We start from the raw sequence: 14016 nt of genomic DNA, 5'->3' as shown, positions 1-14016 counted from the left end.
GGCAAGTTCACGCACGACAATTCGTCGTCGGTAAACTACTGTCGTGAGGATTACCCTCTTCGTCGCACTGTTCATCTGCAATATTAGCCTTGTCAAACTTTGCATGGATTTGCGGTACCCCATAGACCACAAACAATCGCCAGAACGATGGGACAACAACATAACGACGAGACAACTATGGTTCAGAGGTCGCAAGCCATTGCGGCTGTCGCATGAAGCGCAGTTTCAAATCTGATTGTCCAATCGATTTGCTCTCAAGTCTTTTAATACTTGCTGCTTTAGTAGCCAACAATATTCAGTTCACCTCTATTGCTCTACCACGATTCACTTTCCCTATTAAGTTGCCACGTCCACAGCTCTATTAAAGATGGCGGACGCCACCGTCGTTGCACCGCCGTACCCAAGAGGAAGCAATACGACCAAGGAGGAATGTTTCCACTCGTCCGAGTCGATTCAGCACCTTCTTGATAACAATAAGAAGTGGCGTGAAGAATTAATGCAGCGGGATTCCTCCCTCTTTGATCGGACTGCTGAGGACCAACACCCTCCGTACCTTTGGATTGGGTGCTCCGACTCGCGTGTTCCTGCGGAAGAAATAACGGGATTGGATCCAGGTGAGATGTTTTGCCATCGTAATGTCGCCAACCTCGTCGTCACGAACGACATCAACGTGCTCTCCGTCGTTCAGTACGCTGTTGAGTCGCTGAATGTAAAGGATATTATTGTATGCGGCCACTACGGCTGCGGTGGTGTAAAGGCTGCGATGGAGAACAAGCATATTGGCATCTTAGACACCTGGTTACAAACTGTTCGTGACGTGCATCGTGAGCACAAGAAAGAGCTTGACGCACTCCCGACGGAGAAGGCTCGTTACCGTCGCACGGTGGAGCTGAATGTTAAGCAACAGTGTCTTAATATCTTTAAGATGAATGTGGTGCAGCATCGCCTTGGACGTCGTGACCAGCCAATTATTCACGGTCTCGTGTACGATGTCAAGACGGGCAAACTTAAGGAGCTCAAGGTCGACTACAGTGGATACTATGCCAATCTTGTCGCTGTCGACAATCTCCATGCTTTCCCGGATGGCGAGCCTACCATTAGTTTGGCACATCGACGCCGTAACGCGATCTTAGATCTAGCAGATGGCCTCGAAAACGAACCCGGCATCGTCCGTACTCGATATATGGCTCGCATGCTCAAGCGGGAAGCAGATTTGTTTTCTCCTGAGGAAGTTGATGAAGCGATCGAGACTATTAAAAGCCGCGTCAATGATGCTGATGATTCCTTGATCAATGTCAAGCACCTCATTGCGCACTTTGCCCCTTTAGAGGCACAAATCATAGATTGATCGTACGATCGGAATTAGTCTCGGAACAGGCACATTTTGTATATTCTAGATGTTTATTTTATACGTTTTTCAATGCAAGATCCGTTTTAGTTTTTAGAAAAGCCGTTTTAAAAAGGTTAAAAGACGTTTTTCGAGCTAACTTAGCAATATTCCGTCGCCTCGACAGTGAATCACCGCTGAGAATTTTTGAAAAGATATAACATAAAAGTGATAAATAAGCCAACAGAAATACATGAAATTAACCAATTGCAAAAAGTCGCTAAAGCGCTTGTAAAAAAGTAGAACGGAACGTCCAAACTAGCGGACACACAAAAGAGGCACTGCATAAGTTTCTACAAAAGTGAGGCATTAAACGCTTTTGTCTTCTGTTAAGACGTAAAAGATGAAGTGGCACGATCTGATGCTGCTAAAGCCGAGCTGAAATCATCAAAATTGTTCTTTCCCGATGCGGAGAGCGGCAAATTTTCTGACACCTTTTCAATTGATGCACTAGAATAGCTAGACGCTTCAAAACGATAATTTGTCGATTCAGCGGGAGAAGATGTTGAGTTTAACCTGTCCGATGCAATTCCAGCCTCGGATGCTGCCGTTGTGAAGTTGCCAAACGTATTTGATTCAGTGTCGTCCATTGCATTTAAGAAAGTGCCGGAAAATTCAACAGGTGAAGCGGGTTCTATAAGCTTTGGATTCCTCGTAGACTCTGCCAGCTTATCAGACGAATTCGAAAGGATGGCGCTCTCCGCTGATGCTAGAGTAGATTCAAAATTGCCGAGGCTTTCGAGGTCGCTAGCATCCGAAATAAATCGCGTAACTGGCGAGTTTTTTTCCTCGTCAACAGCAGGGGCGAGAAAAGCTGCTGATGAAAAGTTTTCAGGTAACGACTCGAAATCTCTCCCCGCAATGCCAGAAGCGGCATCAAAGAAACCAAACTTTATTGATTCGGTGTCACCCGCAGCGTCGAGAGAAGATCTTGAGAATTCAGTACAAGAATCAAGCGAATTGACTTCCACGAACGGCGCGTCTCTGTCCGATTCCACTTGCTTTGATGACGTAAGAATTGTTGTAGCGCATTTCGCTAATGTTGAAGTCGAGTCACCGTCATTGAAGCTATCAAAGTCATTAGCTTTTGAATTGAAATGAGAGAAGACTGTACTATTTGGCATCTCTTCAGTTGTTGCATGGGAATCGTTAAAAGCGTCAAAGCCACTACTTGGTGTTTTTGCTGCAAGGTTTCCAGATACATATAATGGCTCGTAAGTTGATGCTACGTTGTCTAAAGCAGCACCAAAATCGTCTTGCGTACACGCTTCACTATCATCCACTAGCAATTGTGAAGCAGAGGATGAAACAATGCTTTCTACGGAAGCCGAGCTAAAATCTCCAAAGTCATCAAAGTCGTTTTTATCAGAAGCAAACTGCGAAGATGGCAAATTTTCTGTTGGCATTGAGGTAGGCCCTAAGGAGTTGCCGAATGGCTCAAGGACTTTACTTGACGACTCAATACCAACAGTAGATGTAGCGGTAAACGACACTTCGTTAAATGACACCTCGTTCTCCGAAGCGTTGACAGTAGCAGCGCCAAAATTGTCAAATGCATTACATTCTTTGCTGTTCGCTTTAACTGGAGAGAAAATTAAAATTTCATTAGCGACACTTTTTGTAGACGTCTCCATAGTATTTATAGAAAGTGGTGGAGCCGCGAAAGCATCAAAATTAGTAGCTTTTGACGCCGGTGGAGGCAAGAATGGTAAAATCTTGAACGCTTCAGTCTTTGTAACAGGATCAAGCGAAGCACAAGACTCTGTACAAATTGATTTTGCGGCAGATTCGGCAGCGTGTAATTCAGCGATATCATTTAAGTCCAAATCATTAATTGCAGCGGGCGACGGGGTTACTATAGAATACGTTGAGGTTTCGGTCTTCAAATCCGCCGATGGGACAACAGTATCAGCAAAAGCGTCAAATGGAGTGTCATGCTTCGCAGTGGGCGGCTGTACACTAAAAAGCGACTTCGTAGGGGACTCTTCAAATTCTGCCAGTAGCGATGGCGTTGATTTGGTTTGTGAAAAATCAAATGCATCCAAAGTATCGGTTGCAATCGCATGTTGAGACGAAGATGGGGTTGGCGAGATAAGTGAATTCGATGATTTTCGTGTTGTTAAGATTAGCCTAGTATTGGCATTCGATCGCGTAAACGAGCCAAGGTTGTTAAAAGCATCCAAATCACTCGTACTCGTTGCGTTTGAAGTGAAAGCAGAAATAAATGGGGCAGAAGTCGTCACCACAGGAGATGGAAGCAGGTTTGCAATGTCATGCAAAGGTGGAGCGGGGGGAGGGGAATTGTCTTTGCTTTTTGGAGCGTCAAAATCGTTCTGCGTAGCTCCTGTGGCTATTAATGATGGTTGCGGGTCGAGTGACATCTTTTGCTGTAATTTTGCGCTTAGAATTGATTCTTCTAGCTCGCCTTCGTGTCTTGAGATGTCGCGCTGTAGTTGCTGAACTAACTTCTTCTGATTGTCCACAAGATTTTGCAACGTAAGTTCTACAGCACGTATAACTTTGGCATCCGTGGAATTGTCTGACGCTAATGAGGAAGAAGCTAATGCAGAGCGCAAACGATCCCTCTTTACAACAAGAGTGACCAATTCGTGACGTAATTCATCCAACTCGCGAAAACTCTCCGAAATCATTTCAATCGTTGTTTGTTTGCGTTCTACACTATCAAGAATTAAAGTAACTTGCTCGTTTATTTCATCAAGTTCACCGACCACTTTTTTGTCCTTTTCTTCAGCCAAGAATTGTTTTTCTATCGAAACAGATGATTGCTCGTAGACTCCAAAATTTTCAGCCTCAAGTCCTGAATTGGCCTGCGAAATTGCTGGAAACGCAGCAAATTGATATCGAGGCTCTTGAACGTGGGCATTGCTGCCAGAAGCGTATGAATATTCTTTTTGATCGGGTAAGCGAGGTGGTTCCGGAGCCATACCACTAACATTGGGCATTAAATTCACAGAATGCTCGCAATCCTTCCCATTAAAGACGCCAGATCCTAAAGGTGCAACAAAACCCTGTTGCATAGGCGCCGCATGTACAGCATCACTCAAAGCTTCGACATGGTGGTTGGTTATACTACCATCAGTTGCATAGTTAAAGTTTGCTTGAGGCGTAAACGACGCGTAACTTGGCAGAGGAACATCTTCAGAGACTGAAAAAGAATCAAACGCAGACATACCCTCTAGTTTAGGTGGCAGGTTCTTTTCTTGAGCCCTTTGCTCTATGTGCAAGCCAAGACTGGCGTGTTCAGGTGTATCCTGAGCAGTACTGTTGCTCGATCCAAATACTGCTTGTCTAAGCTCTGGAGGTAAGGATGGCGGCATGGGCAGTCCACGCTTGCTCACACAAACAATAAGATGCATTGCCACATAAAATTCTTGCAGATTTAACTTGCTATCTTGCGTGATGTCTGCCATTGCCCAAATGTCTCGCAGCACCTAAATATTATGATACTTATAATGCCATAGAATTCGTAGTCAATAAACGACGTACATTGCGATCGAGGCCTGACATCTGAAAGAGCGCCACAGCTTCGCCGCCCATTAAAAGTCCATCACGATCCGTGTCATATTTGCGAAACACAAGATCGTACTTGCTTTTCTCTTCTGCCGTAAGAGCATATGATCTTGAGGATTGCAGAGGCATAGAGCTAAGATTCTGGGGATAATTCTGATGCAATTGAGTCGGCTGCGACATTTCTAAAGGTGGTGGAAACCCCTCGATGACTGGAAGTGGGTACTGCATCGCTGCATATTGACTAAAGCGCTGAATCGACACCTCTTCTCCTCGTTGACCCATGCTGATAAGTCGCATGGCCACATAAAACTCATTTCGCGATAACTCACTTCTTTGCTGACTATCAGCGAGGCTCCAAATTTCACGTAAAATGGCCTTGTCCAAGTGCGATCGGAAGAAAAATGCGACCGCTTGCTTTCCACTAATCGCATTGCGGCGCTGGTCGTCCGCGTGGGTGAAGAGCACGTCGTAGTATTGCTGCTCGAGGGGCGAGGGAGGCTGCCAAGCATAAAGCGACCCACTATTGTTACCTCCCTGTTTTGCAGCAGCCCCCACAAGAAACTGCTGCTGCGGGTTGTACGTCGCAAACTGCTGCCGCGGGACGTTCATTACCGTCCGTTAAATAATAAACACATGTGATTATGTCAAAACTTCATTCGTACTTTGTAAAATTAATGCAACTTAAAGAGTTAAAGTTAAAAAGTTGCGGCAAAGCACAAACTCGTCCTATTTTCACCTTTTTGCTTTCTTAGAGCTAGCGTCGGGTCCATTGGCTCTTCCTCGCTTAGAAGCGGTGGCACGAACGACTGGAGGCGGCTGCGTTTCTAGAAAAGACAAAGATCGTAAGTCGTTGATTGAGGCTGCCTCGATGCTAAGATAGACCGTACCATCGGTAAATTCGATTGCAAAAACCTGGTTAAAACCAATCGCGAGCTTTTGAATGGGCGGAAGATCGACAATCTTTGTTGGCATATCCTGTAGAGCAATTTGGGAGTCACCCAAGCCGAGCTGGCCAAGGTGGTTTCGACCCCAAGTGTAGACGTCTTTTGTGGTCAATAGCGCCGCGGAAAAGTCATCACCGCAGCCAATTTGCTTGATACATTTATCGACTCCGAATGAGGCAACTAAGATGGGGGTATCTACGCAATTACTCTCCAATGTCATGCCACGCTTGACGCCAAGCTGACCATATTCATTGTCGCCCATGGCAAATAACCGTCCATCAGTTAGTAGCACAAGGGTATGTTGGGCACCGCATGCAACAAGCTTGACGGTATCGCTCTTGAAAGCCTGCAAAGAAAACTTGTTGACATTTGACATCGCTAAATGAATAGTTGGTACGATACAAACCTGGACAAATCGAGGCCGTGAAACGCGAAACTGTGAACGAAAGAATTTGGATTGGCCTTCAATAGGACTTGGCTTTAAATGTCCAACTTGGCCTACGTACGATAAACAAGTTGCAATAATTTTGAATGGGCTATTTGTCGCTATTCCAACATGATTTTAAACATTTTAGTGTAACGCCCTACCACGATCGCCGTATCCCCACGTCCAAAGGCTCTTGGTTCTAAGATCATAACAGCAAATATGATGCTTGTCAAAAACCTATTATCATTCCAGCAAACTGAAAAGAAGCGACGAAACGTACCCAGCCACGACAGCGGCAGCATGAGATTTACCGGCAGCTAATTGCGTAATGTCTCGGCCAAGCAAAAACTCTGCTGGATCATTAATGTCCTGGTCCTCAGGCTTAACCACAGCTTTTATTTTAGCAATTCATTGCATTTTCTTTAAATAGCAAGATATCCGCAGATTTGACTTACGTTGGTAAAGTCGGAAGCGTTGTTATTCAGCAGCTGTGGAACCCACTGATTTTTATTGGACGCATCGCCCAATTGTCCTTGAATGTTAGACCCCATGCTCATAAACACACCTGGTTTCTTGGTGTTAAATTGGTCGTCATCACCACTGTCTTTTGATGTCATTATTACAAAGTCGCCACCACATGTTGCTACAAAAGAAGGCAACAATAACACACGATAATGTATTGGTCAGCCTCATGTTTAAAAAGTCGCTTCAAACGAATACAGCATATACCCAACTCCACAGGCACTTCAAGTTCTCGGAGCGCAGATATCTTCTTTGGCACTTTTTTATTTTTATTGTCCTGGTGGCCTAACTGTCCGAGCTCGCCATTACCCCAAGTGTAAGCATGTCCTTCGGTCGTGATGGCTAACCCAAAGTTAGACCCAGCATGGATTTGCGAAAACCTGAAGGAGTATCATTCAAAGCGAAACAACCATTCAGTACATTGTTGCAACAGGCAGAAGTTAAGTATCAGCTTTCAATAGGTCTGCACCTTCCTTCCCCTTTGGAACGCTTGTCTTCCGTAATTGATTCCAGCTGTAAGAATTCGCACATAAAGTCGTCATCATTAGATTATCGTCGAATACTTGTAACGAAAGTTAGGCTAATCAAAAAAAAGCAGCAGCATACTTTTCGGAAGTGGACTAGTTTCTCGTGTACAATGTCCTGGTGTCCAAGCTGACCGGAAAGACCCGTTCCGACCGAGTATATATTTGCATCGTTGCAAAGCACATACGTGCACGTTTCTCCACAAGCAATGGCTAGAACGCCAATTCCCTCCAGCTCGCGCACCTTACTTGGCTTCCAAATTACCTTGACATCACTGTCCGGGAGTCCCAACTGTCAAATTAAACGCAATATCGATAAAATGATACATTAACAATGTAAGTAACAACAATATCGCATTCAAATGCCTAGGCACCGATAGAAACGAACCTGTCCGTCCTCGTTATCCCCCCAAACAAATACAGAAGACACGGACATCTTTCCCTCCTCTTAAATGCCATAAACAGCCACAAACAGTCGTTCAGTCATCCCAAATGGATCAAAAGGCATGTAAGCGATATAAATCTGTAGGAGCATCACGCACCAAGTGCAGGAATGCGACCGGCACAGAATTTACAATACCAGTCGCCATCGGGCACGGGCGGCTTGCGTGCAAAGTTGTTGCGTGGCTTTGTATTACAGCACGTGCATCCTTGAATACAAGCAGTATGAAAAGCGCGATCACATCCGTCACACAGCACAAGAAATTCCTCGTCATCCTCCTTTCCACACACGCGGCATGCGTCGTCACTTATCGGCGTCATGATGCTACGAAGTGAAACTACCAAACGCGACGAAATTACTGCGTGGACCACGTCAAAGACCATCATTGTACGAAGACCAATAAAATTGAATTTACTTTTTGATTAACGCGAGCGCAATACGACAATCATATGATCTCCTTCGTACCCAAGTTGCCGTGACGCTTGGCCTGGAGGCAATATAAACACCTTGAAGCCTTGCGGGTCCATTTCCCCCGCTCCTCCTGCGCGTGCATGACCATTGCGTCCTTGAATGAGGTAGTTTACAAACTCCTGATAGCCACTGGCATCAGCCATCGACTCGGGTTTCACTTCATACACGACTCTTCGCACGTTTGGTCGATCAAGTTGCAAGAACTCGGGTGACTTGTTCAAGTGCGGCAGTGACATTACGTCTAGATACAAAGGCCTGAGTACAATAGAGCAGAATGAGATCTACCCGTTACAAATGCAACTCAATCACTACGACCAACAACTTACAATTGACGGTTAAGGCCCACCGAAAGTGACGTGGCGCTGCAGCGGCATTTTGCCTTCCCGCTGCGTTTTAATTCAAAATTCCATTCACTTGGAGCCTGTGTGGTCGATCACTTAGACACTTTGACGCAAATACATATCAATCATAGCCTGAACGTACATCAAAGGGTCGAGGCTCCATTAATCGAGGACTGTCGGCTACACGCCAAGGTTCATTCAATGGGCGTCCAATTGCGTTGGGCGGAGGGCCACCGCGCTCCCAACTGCGATCTCTTTTGCGCATCATATCGCCCATTGGTGGTCGGATCGGACTACGGCTTCGACCTCGAGGATGAAATAGAGGAGGAAGACCAGGTGGACCTCGGTCGACAAAGCGAGGCTCTTCTCCGCGCATAGGACTTGGAGGACGCCCCATCGGCAATGGGCCTCTGCCACGGTCATCAAATGGGGGCCGACCGCCAGGGCTACGACCACGTAATGGGCCATCGCGAAGAGGGCTCCTTGGTCCATTAAAATTGTTCCGTGGTGGGCCGTCGCGTAGAGGGCTTCTTGGCCCATTAAAAGTATTACGTGGTGGGCCATTGCGTGGAGGGCTCCTTGTTCTGTTAAACTCCTCGCGAGGTAAGCTCCTTCGACCAGACTCACGTCGAGGACTCAGTGGCCCAGCTGATTTTGATCGTTGATCAAAGCCAGGTCCAAAGCCGTTCCCGTTGCGTGGAGGACTGCGGCTGCGACTCCGAACAGGACCACGGCCGCTCATACGGGGACTGCCGCGTACCTCGCCTGGGCCGTCTCTTGGCGGGCCACGTTGAAAATCATCGCGAGGTGGAGAGCGACCACGAAAATTATTCCCAGGATAATCACGTCGAGGGCTTCGACAGCCACCGATAAAACTGTTGTGCGGTGGGCTACCAGGTCTTCCGTTAAATCTACCACGCGGTGGACTACAAAGTCGTCCAGGAAAGTTATCGCGAGGTGGACTACCGGGTCTGCCACCAAATCCTCCTCTTGGGCTGCCACCTCGAGGTGGACTGCCGGGTCGTCGATTAAAGTTACCACCACTACGAGGTGGACTGCTGGGTCTACCGCCAAAGCTTTCTGGCCTCCCTCCAAAGCCGTCACGTGGGCTGCGTGGACCATTATACGGCCCATTGTTTCGATTAAATTCATTAAAACGTCCGTTTCCAGGCTGATTACGAGATGATGACCGAGGCCGACCTATTTCGTTCCAATGATCAGGTATTCCATTGCGACCATGACTTCGGCTACGTCCTCTTAACGGACTTTCTGGAAGCCCTCTCTTCGGTGATCTTGATTCTCCATTTTTCGACAATATCATGTCATGCCCATTATTTGTTGTTGCACCGACTTGCATTGCTGTATACTGAACATTTCGGTTCATGCGATGGCGACGAAGAATTTGATTCAAAAGCACGAGCACGTTCAAACACACAAAAAGTGCCAATAACTGTTAGTTAAGTGATACCTTAATATCAAGAAACGACACCACAGACACCTCGAGCTGCGACGTGCTTGCGGAGGGTGAGATATTATCTCAGATTTAATCTCAAGCTCTGCAGCAGACACGCGTGGCCTGAGGGTCCGTTAGCACATGCAGCTACATTTGCATCAATACTGACCACTTCTCCAGCTTCGAGTTCTTGCTTGTCTACACAGTAGGTCCAAAAGATAGCCATTACGGTCGATTAGTGAAAAAGTTAGCAAGAAAATAACTCGACAACTAATACAGTGTCATTGCAACGAGGCTTACCTGTCGAATTCGTAATATCCTTGTTTTTATCCATTGAGGCAGTGGTGTCATCATCAGGAAGTACATTGCTTTTGATATTCAAGTACTTTTCGTAGACTGCGCCACCGCTGCCACGCCGCGTCTTCATTGGCGGCGCGCCCACTGCATTTGAGTCTCCGCTCTCCATTAGCTTGTCAAAAATGTTTGGTCGCACTAATTTGAGTGGGTCACGTCAATTAAAAGGTTTCGAATTCACCTCCAAAACGTGTTCCTTCAAGGTGGCCTTTTTAGACAGGAGAGCACCTGCAAAGCTACTCAAGTAAGACTAACCGGCACTTGGCGTCCTTCTGTCGTCTCTCTGGAAAACAGCGATATCAGCAGCGCTTTTCATTTAAAAGTGAAGCTTTGCACTTTTCAATACGATTAAAAATCATGTCAAGGGACTAGTGCGTGCACGCTTTTGTTTGCCCACGGCTTGTTTTGACATTCTTTTTAACGAAATGCGGTCGATCTTATATGCAGTGACCATTTGTTTAAGCTCGTACTCATTGGAGACTCAGGCGTCGGCAAGTCTTGCCTCTTGCTGCGCTTTGCGGTGAGTGTATACTTTGTTGCTCTGTAGCGAAAAATTGCTTCGAATGCCCTGATATTTAAAAATATAATGACCCATTCTAGGATGACGCCTTCACAGAGAGCTACATCACGACTATTGGAGTGGATTTTGTAAGTGAATCTGGAACAACGGACTAGATTTATTAATTTGAACTATTTGTTCGAATCGATAAGAGGTTTCGCACAGTGAAGATCGACAATAAGACCGTTAAGCTCCAAATTGTGGGTGTAAATTGGTTGCTCACTATAGTATACAAAGCTAACCTTATCTTTCATGTCGTATGCGCCATCGCTATAGTGGGACACAGCTGGACAAGAGCGTTTTCGCACGATTACAAGTGCGTATTATCGTGGTGCGGATGGTATAATCATGGTCTACGACGTTACCAGTCAGGTAAGAAGGTTCCTTTCGAACACAGTCACCTGATAACCTAGGAAACTGATTTGTACGTGGTAGGAATCGTTTGATCATGTTAACGACTGGCTAACTGAAGTCAATCGATATGCGAGCGATGGAACATGCAAGCTCCTCGTGGGCAATAAGAGTGACGTTAAAGACAACAAAGCAGTGCCGTATGAGACGGCAAAGGTTTTTGCTGACAGCTTGTCAATTCCATTTCTCGAAACGAGTGCTAAGAATGCGCAGAATGTAGAGGAGGCCTTTCTCACAATGGCCTCGGAGCTGATCACGATTCGCGAAAAGGTGGGCGATTCCAATCGGCCATCAGGCTCGAAGGTAAGCACTATTCTAAAATCATTTTTACAGCGCTAATCATTCAGTCAAATCGTTTTTAACGGCAAATATTCTGGTGCTACAAAGCTAATGGAGAATACCAAGGCCGGCGGCAAAAGTAACGGATGCTCGTGCAATTAATTGCAGCAATCAAAGGCCTAGAGCCGGTAGACGATAAAGATGACTTCATACATCGGTGCATCAAAAGTTCATCAAAACATTCAATATATTGCAAGCTTTTTATTCGAGCGACTTGTTTGAAGAAGCGCTCGCGTGCTTTGCATTTTTTTAAAGCATATAGCTTGAGTGATATGCGGAGTTGTAGTGATAAGGCTACCGTTGACTAGTTCAGTACCACCCACAGATAAAGCAGCTTCGAAGCTTAGTGATCAAAGCATTGGATAAGCCTCTCAACATCAACCATTTTCTTATCAGCCTCGCCATCCTGTGCTCTGACAATGGCGCTATTGATCTCCGATTCGCTGAAAAGAAGCGGCTCTTTCGACATGGAATCCTTCACGAACTCGACACGAATCCAGTTCGGCTCCTCGACGTGGCCCTCAACCAGTAATCGAATCATATTCCCTTGGAGTTGGGATCGGAGCATCGGAGCTTCTCCTTTCGGAAACGGATGCAGTTGGTAAATGGATTGGTACTGACGCACATACGAGTGGAAATCAATGTCCATTTCGTTCAGCTTGCCATTCTTGAGGTCGTACACAAGACCGTGAATCCGCGGAAAGCCGTACTTAACTTGGTGGCGTTGCACCAACCCAATCTTAAAAACGTTAATGCATTGCTCGATCGTATTGAGCTCTACTGTACGACGCATTCGCTGGTCGTGGTCGTCAATTGCCTGTAGCTCATCGTGGTGTAGTCGAACGACTGAATCAATAAACAAGTCAATGTCAACATTAGTCAAAAGCTTCCGTAGATCAAACTATGTTTAAAATCTCACCGTCGCGAATGTTACAGAGCCAGTTGTCGAGCATACCCCGACTCTTGTTATCGACAGCGGCGTTAACACCACCACAGCCGTAGTGGCCACATACAATGATGTCCTTCACCCTCAGGTGCTCCACAGCGTACTGCACGACCGAGAGCGAGCTAATGTCATTGCTTACCACGAGATTAGCGATGTTTCGGTGCACAAACATCTCACCGGGTGAGAGTCCCGTCAATTCTTCGGCAGGAACTCGTGAGTCTGAGCAGCCAATCCAGAGATATTGCGGATGCTGACCCCGTGACGTCTTGCCGAAATAGTCGGGGTCAAGTAGCTTCTTGCCCTCACGCCACTTTTTGTTGTTGTCGAAGAGACGTTCAAGAGTAGTTGGCAGCGCCGTCGTTGACAAACGCACCAGGTGCGAAGACACACGAGGCAATACTGTCAAAGAGGGCTTAAGTAGGCGGTGTAGCATTTGTTTACTTGATTTGTCGAACCAGATTCAAAATGCCAATAGACAACCATGACGCACTACCTTTGATGCTCGATAGGTATTGGATAAAAGGCTTTAAATTTAATTGGTGAGTGTCAAAGTCTTCATACGTAGGACTACCGACAAATCCTGACGTACATTACGACAGGTGTCTTTGTTCATGTTACTACACACTTGTACCAATATAAAGTTCAAATTTCGAGCCAGGGAACATATGAACAACACTACACACTGTCCACCAAAATTTGATGCTTCGTGATTTGCCTCAAGGAAGAACTTATTCAGAAATAAGACTTAAAGCCCACCAAAATTGTCTTTCAACAGCTAACGGTTTAAATTTTGAACAAACTAATTAGATATTTCTGACATTATAACAATAATTCGGGAAAATGATACGGTTTGAGGAGTTCCTTTGTAATAGTAATATATTGGCAAAACAGCGACGCTAAACAGGAGTAGTGGTCAGAGAGGAAGTCTGTAGCAGTGAAATAAAAGGAATATCATAATTATTTTGCGTTATCTGTCTTACCTTTCTCCCTCTCTTGTCCATCCAAACCGTTTCCTACAACTGAAGCTGGTCGAAGCTTTTAATCCGACAGGCGCTACGTCGTTGGCCGCTACTTAAACTCATTGAAATCAAAAATCTAACCATTTTAAGCTGGTCATTGTGCATCGCTGCGTGGAGCGGCGATCCTTTTCCAGACACGGTTATGAACCCAACAACCTGCTTTCCTCGAGAATTTTCCCACGAGTAGAGCGAGTTGAGCTCCATAGTCGATACACGCAACCATCCAGCAGAATCCAAGTCTCCACGGCGTGCTGCAATACATGTTAGATAGCGAAACATCTTCAAGTATCTCATCGTGCTTTTTCAGGCATTTCGTAACTAACAAGAAACGACTAGAATAACAACA

General features: G+C 45.9%; 5 protein-coding genes across 5 annotated transcripts; 2 read left to right on the top strand and 3 right to left on the bottom strand.

Moving 5' to 3' along the window:
- Window positions 1-367: 367 nt before the first annotated feature.
- On the top strand, window positions 368-1348 carry CCR75_003464 (uncharacterized protein; the record flags this gene model as incomplete). Its single annotated transcript, XM_067961558.1, has 1 exon — window positions 368-1348. One exon carries the CDS (start codon window positions 368-370, stop codon window positions 1346-1348), a length of 981 nt encoding a protein of 326 aa, XP_067817477.1.
- A 215-nt stretch (window positions 1349-1563) lies between these two features.
- On the bottom strand, window positions 1564-5527 carry CCR75_003465 (uncharacterized protein; the record flags this gene model as incomplete). The annotated part of the gene is made up of 2 exons (XM_067961559.1): window positions 1564-4839; window positions 4895-5527. The coding sequence occupies 2 exons, from the start codon at window positions 5525-5527 to the stop codon at window positions 1717-1719; spliced, it is 3756 nt and encodes a 1251-aa protein (XP_067817478.1). The 3' UTR covers window positions 1564-1716.
- Window positions 5528-8162: 2635 nt separating this feature from the next.
- Window positions 8163-10354, bottom strand: CCR75_003466 (uncharacterized protein). Its single transcript, XM_067961560.1, has 4 exons — window positions 10212-10354; window positions 8732-9955; window positions 8575-8669; window positions 8163-8503 (listed from the first exon to the last, which is right to left on the bottom strand). The coding sequence occupies exons 1-4, from the start codon at window positions 10266-10268 to the stop codon at window positions 8200-8202; spliced, it is 1680 nt and encodes a 559-aa protein (XP_067817479.1). The 5' UTR covers window positions 10269-10354; the 3' UTR covers window positions 8163-8199.
- Window positions 10355-10638: 284 nt separating this feature from the next.
- Window positions 10639-13079, top strand: CCR75_003467 (uncharacterized protein). Its single transcript, XM_067961561.1, has 8 exons — window positions 10639-10767; window positions 10844-10916; window positions 10997-11044; window positions 11108-11155; window positions 11232-11327; window positions 11391-11669; window positions 11754-12551; window positions 12625-13079. Exons 1-7 carry the CDS (start codon window positions 10754-10756, stop codon window positions 11805-11807), a joined length of 612 nt encoding a protein of 203 aa, XP_067817480.1. The 5' UTR covers window positions 10639-10753; the 3' UTR covers window positions 11808-12551; window positions 12625-13079.
- CCR75_003468 (uncharacterized protein) lies at window positions 12049-13084 on the bottom strand (the record flags this gene model as incomplete). Its single annotated transcript, XM_067961562.1, has 2 exons — window positions 12049-12551; window positions 12625-13084. The coding sequence occupies 2 exons, from the start codon at window positions 13082-13084 to the stop codon at window positions 12049-12051; spliced, it is 963 nt and encodes a 320-aa protein (XP_067817485.1).
- Between the last annotated feature and the right edge of the window lie 932 nt (window positions 13085-14016).

The sequence above is a fragment of the Bremia lactucae genome, linkage group LG3, assembly GCF_004359215.1.
Source record: "Bremia lactucae strain SF5 linkage group LG3, whole genome shotgun sequence".
In the NCBI taxonomy this organism is placed as follows: domain Eukaryota; phylum Oomycota; class Peronosporomycetes; order Peronosporales; family Peronosporaceae; genus Bremia; species Bremia lactucae.
The sequence above is the reverse complement of the archived record's forward strand: the minus strand, read 5'-3'. Positions and strand labels throughout refer to the sequence as shown.